Source organism: Protopterus annectens, chromosome 5.part0 (genome assembly GCF_019279795.1).
Source record: "Protopterus annectens isolate FY-2018-M chromosome 5.part0, PAN1.0, whole genome shotgun sequence".
Taxonomy (NCBI): domain Eukaryota; kingdom Metazoa; phylum Chordata; order Ceratodontiformes; family Protopteridae; genus Protopterus; species Protopterus annectens.
The window spans coordinates 1,134,392,001-1,134,405,457 of NC_056735.1; the positions used below are offsets into that span (position 1 = coordinate 1,134,392,001).

A 13,457-nucleotide genomic window follows, 5' to 3' on the forward strand; every position below is an offset into this window, starting at 1 on the left:
TCATGTGGACAAATCGACATAAATGTCATATGCTTCTGGAATCATAACCATAAAAAAAAAGATGCTGAAGATGGGGTGAGGATTATCTATATTCCTTTTTCAGTTCTGTGTTTATAATTCTCTGTAGATGTCCAAGGCCTTAGGCTACTCAGGCTACACACGAGACAGCTTCCTACTACTATGCAAAGAGCAATCAAGATGGTTAGAGATGTCATTACATCGCGTGGACATCTGGCAGGTTTCACATGCCATGGGTTCATTAAGTGTGAGACTCAGTACTATGAATCCAGACACTCAATTAACTCTGACCCCAGCAAAAAAATAAACAAATAAGTATTTTGGAGCGTGTTGTTACACATTTAAAGCATATATGCAGAAATTGTTTGCCCCCTCCACCTCCCAATGAGTGTGTGTGTGTGTGTGTGTGTGTGTGTGTGTGTGTGTGTGTGTGTGTGTGTGTGTGTGTGTGTGTGTGTGTGTGTGTGTGTGTGTGTGTGTGCTGTTCATACACACTAACTCTTGAGAATCGTTGTACCTCAAAGGGGAATACTGTGAGAAACCTCAATCTATTAGTATTTATATAAAGTAACTAATCAATCAAACCTAAATTTTCACTTTTTTAAGATCACATTTACAGACTTGCAACAAACATCCCATCCACAGCATAAGGGGTTTTCCAGAAAAGAGACAGAGACAGAGGAAAGAGACACAAAGATGCCCAAGTCACAGTCACCTTCTATCCTTCTCACAGACTATTACTGCCACCCCTTCCCAAAAATATGTACATGATAAACTTGGGTCTTAAAGCAAATGCTGCTCTGTCATGTCATACATCAGTGGAAGTACAAACTGAATTATCTGGCCAGCTGTAACTGCTTTACATTGGAGGAATCTGTAATCAATAGAAGACTCCCATGGTTGTTTTACAGCAGGACAGGAATAAGTTGCCTTTTTTATGGTTTTATCAGAAATTATTGTATACAATCCCAATAGCTGATGACTACAGTTTTATAGATGCGGCCTGATGCAAGAGATCCTCTCCAAAAATTAACATTACATTAACTGAATAAATCGTACTGATGATGTTTCCAAATCTATAAACAGCAGACACAATACATGCCACTAAAGCATCTATGAAAATGAGGACCTCAGAATGTTCTGTTTATATTTGGTTGCAGTGTACAACACTGGGCCATAAAACATTTGTTTGCATTTCTGATCATGAGTTACATGCTTTTAGCATACAGGATCTCCCACTTTATAACTTGTGCTTTAGAATTAGGACACCATGTTAGAAAGGACTCACCAAAGCCCACTGGTTCAAGACCAAAACTCTCAATGTACAGCTCTCAAAGAAAAGCAGGCAACTCTAACTCATATAATGAATGCTGAAATGTCAATACTTCAAGTTTTGTCTTAAGTTACATATGCTTCAAAAAGTTTCTCATACGGTCTTTCTGTCTGAACCATGTAACTGTTAAAGAAACAGCCCTCAATGGGCAGTACAAATCTGTGGAATTGTGCTTGCCTTTGCTGTTTACTTTATTTGATTAACTTGTCACTTGGATACTGTTAGCAGACATAAGTGTTTCTTTTCAGGCAATGCAGAGGCACCATCTGGTTAGGTAACACGTTCAATGACACACAGTTTGCAAGAGGTGATTAAGGGAACTAAACAAAGGTCTGCAAAATGAAACTCATTAATGCCTGCCACCTCAGGTTTGTGTGTAAAACCTTCAGACGGTTTGCATGGTGGTCTGCAAGTCTGAGTCCTTTCTTAAATCCCAGTGAGGTGCAAACTAACTGAAATTTAGTGCAGCTTCAAATTATTTTGTAAGACAAAACACTTACTAGTAGACAAAAATCCTAGATCTCAAGACACAGTCAGTAATGCACTATCCCATTGCAAAGTTCCTTAGTAATACACTGTAAAACCAAATGTTTCGTGTTCTGTAAAAAAACTGTGGTAATGAGGCAAGATCACATTTCTACCATTTGAGATTAATAGCTGTCAGCTTGAAACACTATGAGTAACGTCATTACGTGTACATGACTAAAATATTAGGGATCAAAATCTGCTTTGTTAAAGCACAGACATTTTTGCAACAGTACTATAAAAAACAAAAACACTGAATAACAGCACTTGAATTTTCTGCATTTTACATTTTTCATAACTCAGAGCAAACTTTTGCCAAACTTAAAAACAAAGGATTCAGATAATATCATGGCAGTGCCATTCATTCATTAGTGATTTCTCTTGACGAAAATGTAATGCACCAAAGAGCCTTTCCTCTGTTTACATGCAAGCACCATCTGTCAGACATTCCAAGCAAGTAACATTTAGAGACGTGGGTGTGCCTATGTGTGAAGTGACAGAAACCAGTTACATTTACCACAACACCCAAAGGTCAGTACAGAAAATAACTCACCTGCTTTCTCTATCAGGAAAATGACCCAGCTCACCCCCACATAGTCATTACACAAGCCATTACGGGGTCTATATTAGAACATCGAAATTTCATAATTCAGGGAACGCTGAAAATAGCGAAACGACAGATAACCTAATTTTTTCCTAGGGAAAGAATTTGGCTGTCCGTTTCTGTGGTTTCGCTATTTTCAGCGCTGTGGTGGAAAGGTACGGGTCGGGTTAGGTAAGTGTGCGATTGGGCGTGGGTTAGGTGAGTTAGGGTTAGGACGCGAGGGAGGTATGTGTGCGATTGTGTGAACGTGAGGGTTAGGGCAGGTTAGGTGAGTTAGAGTTAGGGCATGGGTGAGGTGACTGTGCGATAGTGACGGACCTTAGGGTTAGGGTTTGGGTTAAGGCAAGTGGATAGTGGTGTTTGTACAGTTTAGTGTAGGGTTAGCTGTAAGATTTTGGGTGTATGTGTGCGGATTGCTGCTTGTTTGGTGTGCTTGTGTTGAGTGTACGTGTTTCGGAACAGCAAATTTTTTTCCCTAGGAAAAAATTTGCTGTTCTAAATGTTCAATGTTGTAGGGGTCGATGTTAGAACATTCGAAACTGTGAAATTTCGATGTTCTAATATAGACCAGCCATTATGTTTAGCATAACCCATAAACATCCGGTGTGCATAACACCACTTACATCCACTAGTGATTGTTAAAGGATTTAAAAAGGATCTTGAATGTAACAGTATGCGTATCATAATAACATATCATCACATGTACTGCTTCACATTTTGAGTACTATTTTCTCACTAAAGCAAATGCATAAGGCTAAAAGAAAACCTTTTGGGAACTGTGGTCCATCCACTTTGCAGATGATTTGTCAGGCAGCATTACCCAGTTATTACACTCCAAATTTATCAGCTATGATTTCTCCATTACAAGTACATGTAGCTTTTATGAAGTCATACAACTATATTTAATTATTTACTTTAAGAAACTACTTCAGTCAAACATATTTTATAGTTTAAGATTACACTTTTAATTATGGCACACTTCCACATATGAACCAACATTTTGTATCTCTGTTCCTGAAGTTTACGGTCGTACAAACTATTTATTGTGGGTGCTGCACTCATTGAAGAGCCAGCTATGAGACAAACTGACAAGACTCCTGTCTAAAGTATTAGTTATTCTTGCTAGAGATCAGACACAGGCACTAGGATGGCAATCCTGTGGAAAGGGGGCTGTGCAGCACTGGAATGGAATACAATGGCTGTGCTTAACCAATTGTCATCAAGACAACTGCGTACACACGTTACACTATCCAGTTCCAGTCTCCAACACAGGTTTTAAAATACTTGTCTGGTGAACTCAACTGACGATCTTTTGGCTCTAAGCATTATCATGTTGAAATGGGAATCATGGATGTCAGTTACTGGTCTGCAGCCTTACCTGGATATTCAATCTACTGCATTAAGCTTAAATCGGAAAAAAAGATGCTGGTGAAAGGGAAGAAGACAGGGAACAGTTACTTAGAAAAAAAAAAAAAACAAAAGATAAAGGGTAGAAATGACCCTGTTGCTGATCTGGTGCAAAAAAAAAAGAACGACCTGCCCAACAGAATTGCTAAGCAGTTGGGGTATAGCGTGACTACAGCAGCTCCATCATGTATTAGTGTTTGTTATACACACCAATTTAAATAGCACTGCAATAACAAGCCCGTAGTCCACTTACAGTGTTGACAGCTGTACTGGCTCAGTTATACTACTGCAGCAGGCCCGTGCCCACTGGTGAGTCTACAACAGTACAGTATGTATATAAACAAAACAGAAATGTGTTAGCATTAATTCAAAAGGATCAAGGATTTTGTTTTCAAAATGCATCAAAATTTAACGACAGAAATCTGTTTCAGTACTTCCTTTTGTGTAAATAATCTCAAGTCAAATGGCTGGGCTTTGAAATTTAGTTGGCCTTTAGTCAAAGGACACAAATATAACAACAAAAGTATGTATCTTATGGAACGCTTCAGCAGTCCTATTTTTGGCGACAATGTCAGAATCTGCATTTTGAAAATATCATCAACTGATTTAAAGAATTTAAACAGTCCAGCCTTCATAATCTGTTGCTTAATTAAAAAAAAAATAGTCTAGAAAGACTAACAGTTGGCACGCTAATACAGTAAACAATAACTCAGTACTGGAAAAGCAGAACTGACAAGAAAACTTCTGCCACACAAACATATCTTCACTTTCCATCCTGACTAACATTTTGTCATATAAAAACTTTAATATCTGACTCAGATATGGTAATGCTGAGATCAGTTTATGCATTTCAACTACTTTAATGATGTGTTGTCCAATTGTTATTGTACAGGAGCTATACAAAGTGTACCACAAACTCAGCAAAAACAAACAGTTATGGCACAACAGTAGGTAACAATGCAGCAATTAAACAAAACATATTGAAAACTGTCATGCAAGCCAGTAAGACTTTTTTTTAATTGTCTTTTACTGAGAAGTATGGTCTGTGCATTTCTTTTTTTTTTCCTTTACAGATGTGGCAAGTGAAATTGCACATTTATTTACTTATCCTTTGTCGACCTGGTTAGTCCCTCTAGGCTACCAGCCTCTTTTCAGGGAGACCTGAGGTGGTATTTATTCTTGCAAGGGAAATCTGTCCAGAGCATCAGGGAAACTCCCGAACTCTTTTTGATATGTGCCATGGGATCTTTTACATCCACTTGAGTTATCAACAATCCAAGTAGGTAGCGCCTACGTTTTAACATCTCATCTGAAGGATGACGCACTCAGGAGGATAGCTATGCAATACTTTATATGGAACTACTTTTCTAGATTATGCTGGCACATAGACCTGTCTATCATTTACAGAATGGCTGACACATGCACCTTATCCATGGAATAACTTATGCACAAACCATACAGTTGTTTACTCTGATCATGAACACCTGCAGGCTGCATAGAGTGCGATGATATGGGCTGTTGATTCATTAACTTGAGAACTCTTTCCATTTGGAGGAAAAGGCCTGATGAGTACAGAGCATCTTTTCTCCCTCAATTACTTTAGACACCCCTACCAAAGGGCAAAAACAACAAGTTTTGTTTTTGTATTTCCCTGAATTTGAGATAAAGAATGGGGCAAAACTCTTCCACAATGGTTAAGAACAGAACCAAAGAACTCTTTCTCAAACTGAGTTGGCAATTTGCAGGATATGGCTGGCAGGAACAAAATACAAGAACCCACAGGTCTTTTGTGATTGCTGCCCAAACTAGGGTTAATTTAAAGAAGTGCTGCTCCCCCACTGGCCGTCTTAGACCAAACTCAAGACTGCAGCGGGGTTCATTTCTTCAACAATTCAGCTGAGACGGTGGTGGCAAGTTGTCCAGCATTTCAATCAAGGAAAAAGCTACAATGAAAGAGCTCTGTGGAGCTTCACCCCCCCAACACACACAACAATTTACTTGTGTGCACTGACCCTACCTCTACCTATATCCCTAATTCCAACCCTACACATAAAGTACAAAACACCCTTACCCTATCACTACCATAACAATAGCCTGTACTCTAAACTCTAATTCGCAAACATCTGAACACACAGACACACACACACACACACACACACACACACACACACACACACACACACACACACACACACACACACACACACACACACACACACACACGCATCTCTACCATTCCCTAGGCCTTAATCTAACCCTAGTCTACAATCAGTCAACTCCAACACTTGTAAAATGTACAGCATAAACTTAAGTTTCGGAATTACTAACCAACACAGATTACCTTGTATACAGGGAACAATATACATGCGAGGAACGCAATCTGATGCTTCACAAAGATCAGATGTGCCTTAGGACTCAACAGAATTTAACAAATGAAACCACTTGATCTTATTTAGCAAAAGAACTCTGTGGTAAAAGAAACTTACAACCAATCTTTTGAAATGGTTTTCTGATAAAAAAATTCTTATCACAAAGAAATGAAAGAAGAATATTATCCCTACTCTCAAAGTTACTACATATAAGCAGCTGATGCATGGGACACACTCACACACCCACACCACAGAGGGGAGCACAGACAGGTTGAAGCTCCCTTGTAAAATGTTTTAAGGCTACCACAGCAAGTTCCAATGGTTATTTTTTCAGGATGCATTTTTATTTTTCCGAGTTGTGGAGCTCATACATATGGGTCTTGCATTTCCGATAAATCATCTAAATAATCAGCCCCAGAATTGCATGCCATATCCTGTCTCCATCCTTAACTTAAAATTAAACATTTTTAAATATTCAGACGTATTTTAACATTTAACAACTGCAGGCACCAGCACACAGGTGATGGGCAAACAAATCTTTGAAATAACCACCACTCCAACAATCCTGAAATAGCAGATACAATGGGAGTACTGTACTTTTTAAAATACTACCAACTGAAAAACAAACAACCGCTTTAGAACCTGGATCAGAAACAGGCCTGAGTGGAAGGGATCACACATACAGCAATACTATTTATAGTGGCAAGACAAAACTGATTTACTGTCTGTCTCTATCTGAATGCTGAGGGGAGGGAGGCACAATCCACTAGGATGTCTGACTCCTTTGAATTCTGACTGAACAGGGCAAGCCAGCTGCCAAACATTAAAGAATACAGTGGAAACACTGAGTATGTTAGCTGATATACTTTACAGTGGCAAGCACTGAGTATGTCAGATGATATAATACAATGGCAAGCACTGAGTATGTCAGATGATATAATACAGTGGCAAGCACTGAGTATGTCAGATGATATAACACAGTGGCAAGCACTGAGAATGTTAGATGATATAACACAGTGGCAAGCACTGAGCATGTCAAATGATATAATACAGGGGCACGCACTGAGTATGTCAAATGACATAATACAGGGGCAAGCACTGAATATGTTAGATGATATACTTTCACTTTGGTTACTATATCCAACCCTACTTTTTCATTAGTAGGAAGTTATAAAAGTGTCACCTCATGCAGGGTGCATCGTAAGATACCTTGTTACTCTACAGCAGTGAATTTATTTCTACATTTGTGCCTCTATCTATTGTGTGCTGAATATTCATTGAGTGTAGCTAGGGCCTAGTAAACCTTCCAGTTAGATGAAGCTTCTTTAAGTATCCCATCTGCTCTAAGTGGTTATTTTATGTTCTCTCTGTGCAGTTACATATATTTCTCTCTATATTTTACTTTTGACTGTACTGTCTAACTTCTTTTTTCACAAATTTACAATTTACTTTTAAAAACTTGTGGCTGACTAACTTGTTTACTTCAATATTGCTGACAAAATGGTACATACTGGGAAAAAGAGCAAGCTGCTAGTATACACTTCTGAGCGACAAGACTGCTGTACCATATATCACTACCTGTGTTATCTACCTTGGGCCAGGAAAGAAAGTTATAGTATTACAAACTATTTCTTTGAAATATTCCATCCTTCCCTGGGAAAAAGTATTGTATGGAAATGTGTGAATGTAATAACAGATACAGTTAATGTAGGGAAAGGTGAGCTGGAAGGAAATTAACACTCAAGGAAGTAGGAAAGGGGCCTGAGAAGCACTTTCCTTAACTCCTATTTGGCATGAGTTCAGTATGAAGCTTATTCTTCTGAGTGGAAAGTGTAGGCCCCAGCCTAAGGCAACACTACATATTTCCTACATGCTCTTGAGATCATGCTTCACTTCATACGTTTTTGTGCTCCATTTCTGTGCACCTTTATATTTTAATCTGTTTGGTGCCAGTGGTGTGAACTGTGACACCATATCCCCTGGGTGGTCATCAGATTAGTGTGCAGGGGCAGTGAATCCCAGGACCGTCACCTCTGCCCAGTCACAATGATTTGCAGGGCATGCTATGACGTACACATACATTTTGGCCTATATGCATTTTATCTGAGACCTCTGAATATAAACAGTGGACTAAAAAAATTTTTTCAAGGAACTCATTTACTATATGTTATGTCTAGTTACTATGCAGTTAAGAAATTTCAGGAAATATTTATGGACTTCATACTCCTGCCACAGTGATCTAACACTAGTGCATTTCACTTGTTCAGTACAAGAACAGTTTTGCAGTTATGACATCATTTGGCTAGAAAGCTCATGGAATTACTTCACTGAGGAATACTGTGTGAGTGTTACCTTGCAGCACAAATTACTTGTACTGTTGTAAACCACTTGTGTTCAACAACTATCATTTTCACTAACTTTCTACTTCATTTTGGTTCTAGCAACAGTGACTTTAAAACATCCAATGATTCAAAGTAAAATCAAATTTAAAAAGCATTTCAGATTACACCTACCGGTTTTGTGCCCCTGCACAAATATACCACATTATCTGTGGGGCTGGAAATCCTGTGGCAACACATCGGACCTGGTCATTTTCCAGACCTTCACTTGTGAGGATCTCTGGTTTAGCTGTAATAAAACATGAAACATCAGGCTTATGAGGCCATATTCACAACAGACTTACACAGTTAGCAGTTTTAATTAAAGGTTGAAAGGAAACTTTAAACTTATCATATTAAAATATTTTACCTTCTGCTTAATCTAACACACTACTAAATATTTAAAAAGCAGGATTAAAGCATTTCCCTCAGTTTTTCAACTACATTTGCTATAGCACTCTTTCTCCACATACAACCCTGTGTTATATTCACATAGTTTAACCTTCTTTAGTAATATCTGTTACTGTGAATTCTAAGCCACTGACAACTGGTCAGATCAGGAAGAAAAAGACAAGACAATGAATAAGTGAGTGATGAGTGAGTGAGTGAGTGAGTGAGTGAGTGAGTGAGTGAGTGAGTGAGTGAGTGAGTGAGTGAGTGAGTGAGTGATAACAGGAACAGCAGGAATTAAAAGGCCTTCACAAAGACAAGTTAATGGCCACAATTTATTGTATAAACAAGACTATGATAAAAGCCAACTTAGGAACTGCTAAAATGAATTAGTAGTTAGTGCTACTCCATCAAAGCACCTGGTTCTCCAGTTTGACTCCTGGTTTTGTTGGCTTCTCTTCAGAGTCTCTGTGCTTTCCTTTGTCCATGTGGGTTTTCTCCAGGTGCTCTAACTTCCCCACACATCCTATGCACATTCTTTAGTTGAGTTAGCACTGTATAAATTGCCAGTAAGTAAGTGTGTGTGTGTGTGTGTGTGTGTGTGTGTGTGTGTGTGTGTGTGAGTGTGTGTGTGTGTGTGTGTGTGTGTGTGTGTGTGTGTGTGTGTGTGTGTGTGTGTGTGTGTGTGTGTGTGTGTGTGTGTGTGTGTGTGTGTGTGTGTACTGAGATGGGCTGGTACCTTGTTTAGGATGAGTTTTTAATGTCTTGCGCCCACTGAATGTGAGGACAGGCTTTGCCTACCCAGCATCCCTGTACTGGATTAAGTGGGTGAACAAACAATGAATCAACAAATAAAATTCTAATAATGTCTCCTGACCTACTCAAGCTGAAGGTACTGAAATTCTGAATCAGTGAAGGAAGACAGTTAACAAATTGACTTCACACAGCAGAAATCTTTAAGTCTTGTGTCTGGATCGTGACTTAAAGTGGGCAAAGGATGCACTGATGATTAGCTACATTGGGACTTCTCCAACATTAGTGATGTCATATGGGATTTGTGATAGCAGAGAAGGTTATGGCCTGAGGCCCATAATGGTGACTCAATCAGGAAAAAAATTACCAGTAAAATACATCAAGATTCTTTGTTAGGTGCAGTGCTGTTGAGTAGTACATCTACTGCTGAAACCACAGTAGGTATGGAAAGTGACCTCAGCATCTTCACCAGTTAAAGCAAGACGGTGTAGTGAGAACATATACAATAACAGTATCCAGCAAGAACTTAGCAAAAGATCAAAATGTTCAAAATTCTGTTCTTTGATGGGGCAGAGGGTGAGGGAATCCAGGAGAAACACGCGCACAGCTACAGTGGTTTGCAGCTCTATGGCGGACAAAGAAAGAGACAGATCTGAAAGTCATCATCACTCCTCAGTTGAATTATATGATGCGATGTGAATGGGCAAACACAAAGGACTGCAATATACTGGTATACAGGCAATGACCAGAGTGAATTCAGTGGACGCTGTCCCTTCATTGCATTGGACTTTGGTAACACTGCACGTGCACGTGGAGCAATGTATCTGCTGCACACACAACAGGAAAAACATGTATAAACATTTAATAAAAAGCACTTTTCCAAAGAGAAGGTTTATTTTAGCACCTTTGAGGTAAACTTCAATATGCAAACACAGGAACCTAGTCTCCCTCTCACCACACTCAGTCATTACTCCTCCCATTCCACTGAGGCATAAGCCCTAAAGGGGAAAACAACATGGTGAGAGGAACAGCATGTGTGACACAGAAAGAGGAGTACTAAATAAAAGGCACACAAAAGGTCTGATCCAAATGTAATAAGAATAACAGTCCTAGTGCTTGACGATACAGAGACAGAGAGAGTGAGAAGGCAAGATAAGTGAAGGCATATCACAGAAAGTTGCTAGATCTTTCAGGCAGATGCAAGGACTGAAATATGAGAAAAGATTTACAATGTTTTGCACTTCTACACCAGAAAGCATAAGACAAAAGATCCTGGGATACGGACACACACAGCAACATTGTGGGGGGGGGTGGGAGGGTGGTAGGAGTCGATTAGAAAATAAAAGACGGATCCCGGGGTCTGGAAGGGAGACAAACAACTGAAAAATTAATTAATGATCACTGTTTTGTGGAGATGGAAGTGCTGCCTTGGTATATGCTGTTAGACTCAGTAGTAAACTATATAGACATAGCAGGCTTTGGGATGTTTCGAGTCGCATGGAGGAAGGGTTGTGACATGAGTTGGTGAGAGGCAGTTATAAATGGACAAGCTCAAAAGCCTTGGGAGGACCTTACAAATCACAGCTCTTACTACATCATCATCATCATCACCTAAAAACTGTAGTCCGTTGATTTCAGCAACATGACAGCATATCAACATGACAGCATATCAAGCTTAAGTCTATCACTGTGGTATGATCACAAGAAATGGCATTAACATAAATTTGTTAGGTATTGCCACACCTGTGAGGTTAATGTTTACATAACTCATTCAGCTAAAATTAGGCACGGTCCCTCCTATACACAATGTAAAAAACATTCATCTGACTTTCTGAACATGCAGCATTCAAAACCATTGCTTAAGCCTCTTTGTAAGTATGTACATAAAAATTTAAGCCCCAAGTAAATGTACAGTGCATGCTACATTATGGGAAAGTCATAAAAAATTGCCTGTTTTAATAAAGAAGAAACCCCTACATTTGATGCACACATGGAAACAGACAATTGCTTTCACTTTTAACCCATGACACACTTCCACTTTTTAACTTTAGGAATAATCTTTCAAAGTCAATTAAAGTTTACAAAGTCTCAGAATGAAAAAAAAAACAAAGGTACTCCCTTCTAGTTACAATAACATAACTTTGAATGTATACTGCAAACCAGAATTGTAACTTGCGGTGCAGGAACACACAGTGGTTATAATGTAGTACACACTTTTATGACACTAATACAGTGACCACCTATAAAGATTACCAGACCCACTATTCTGCAGATTTACCTATTTGGTACAAAAACAGAGGCCCACCTGAATGTGGCTCTTTTGCATTCCTAAAATTGCAGCATGAGTGTCTCATACTCTGCTTTTTTTACCTAGGATACCTCACCTACCTTTGCAGAATCCAAGTTAAGCATTTGGCAGTTTTCATATCAAGAAATGTTTCTTCATACTGTCCTATTCTCAACTTTCATACTGCACTGCAAAAAAATATACATCTATACATGTGTGTGTATGTCAGAGGAAGGGCTGTGGTCCTTCAAGACTAGCCTAGTATTGCAGAAAACATATGTCAAGCCGCTTGTCTCCCCTAATCTATCACAATCTTTTTCACTATCTGCTCCAAGCAGCATTAAATTGCTCTTCTGGGCTGCTCTACGGCTATTTATTTTACAACTTTCTCAGAAACCAACACAGAGACCAAACTTCAGTTAAGATAAAACTCTTCATTTCACTGTTTTCCATAGGAAACGTGGCACAGACTAGTGTGGTTTCTAAATGTACCAGTGGTTACTTTCTTTTGCAAAAATTCTCCCTTTTTAATGTTTTAATATTTGTACGACCATTGTATTTGATATATAGATATATATATAAAAATTTGGAGGTTGTGGGGGGCCTGCCCACCATATGGAGAGGGATGCACGGAGGGTTACCCCCTACAAAAATGCTTTCATTTAATTTCTTTGTGGAGCTTCTTGCTCAAGCATTGCTGCTCATTGATGTGGTTACAGCAGCCATACTGGAAGATTCCAGAGCACAGTCCTTTTAGGGTTCCAGATCCCCCTCTACCATCTCCATAGAGTAATATTTTCCACTGTTAGTATTTCGTGTTCTGTATTCCAAATGCCTTCTATTACATCTATTACTTTAGCTTTTCTTTTCGACTCAAGCATGCCTTTTTCATAACTACATGACAAGTTCATAAATTAAACCTACATGCCTCCTTTCTTTAGACATGTATCCCTACCAATACCAATACAAACACTCTCTGAATCTAACAAAAAAACAAAACATTCCTTGACAAACAAAATGACTAAATACAAAGTCTTACTGCTCATGAATATTAGAATATGCACAGCACTTTCCACTTAATATCTCTGTTGATGCATCTCAGTTTTTTGTCTTTATTACTACAGTCCACTATTTTACTATTCTGTGCTCTAAAATACCTTTCCATCCCTTGGCTATTATACACTCTAAATCTCCTTACTAATAAACTCACTCAATACACCAGTCTTCTCTGTATCACTGTAAACCCTTGAGCTAACCTCCTTTAATTTCTGCTTCTACCACCTCTTTCCTTATTTTCACATAAATGGTACTTGGACATAAGTACATTTGACGTCTGGAAATACTAACTTAATTACCTGTACAATATGCTAATTAACAAAACACGTCTTTGAAC

The 13,457-nt window shown here is 38.8% G+C and overlaps 1 protein-coding gene across 1 annotated transcript in view; it reads right to left on the minus strand.

Annotated features, from left to right (window-relative positions):
• The window catches only part of LOC122801556 (mast/stem cell growth factor receptor Kit-like), a 591,006-nt gene that overhangs the window by 183,678 nt on the left and 393,871 nt on the right, over window positions 1–13,457 (minus strand). Inside the window, exon 7 of the mRNA XM_044070993.1 lies at window positions 8,770–8,884. Coding sequence (XP_043926928.1) covers window positions 8,770–8,884 — 115 coding nt within the window. The remainder of the gene's footprint in view (window positions 1–8,769; window positions 8,885–13,457) is intronic.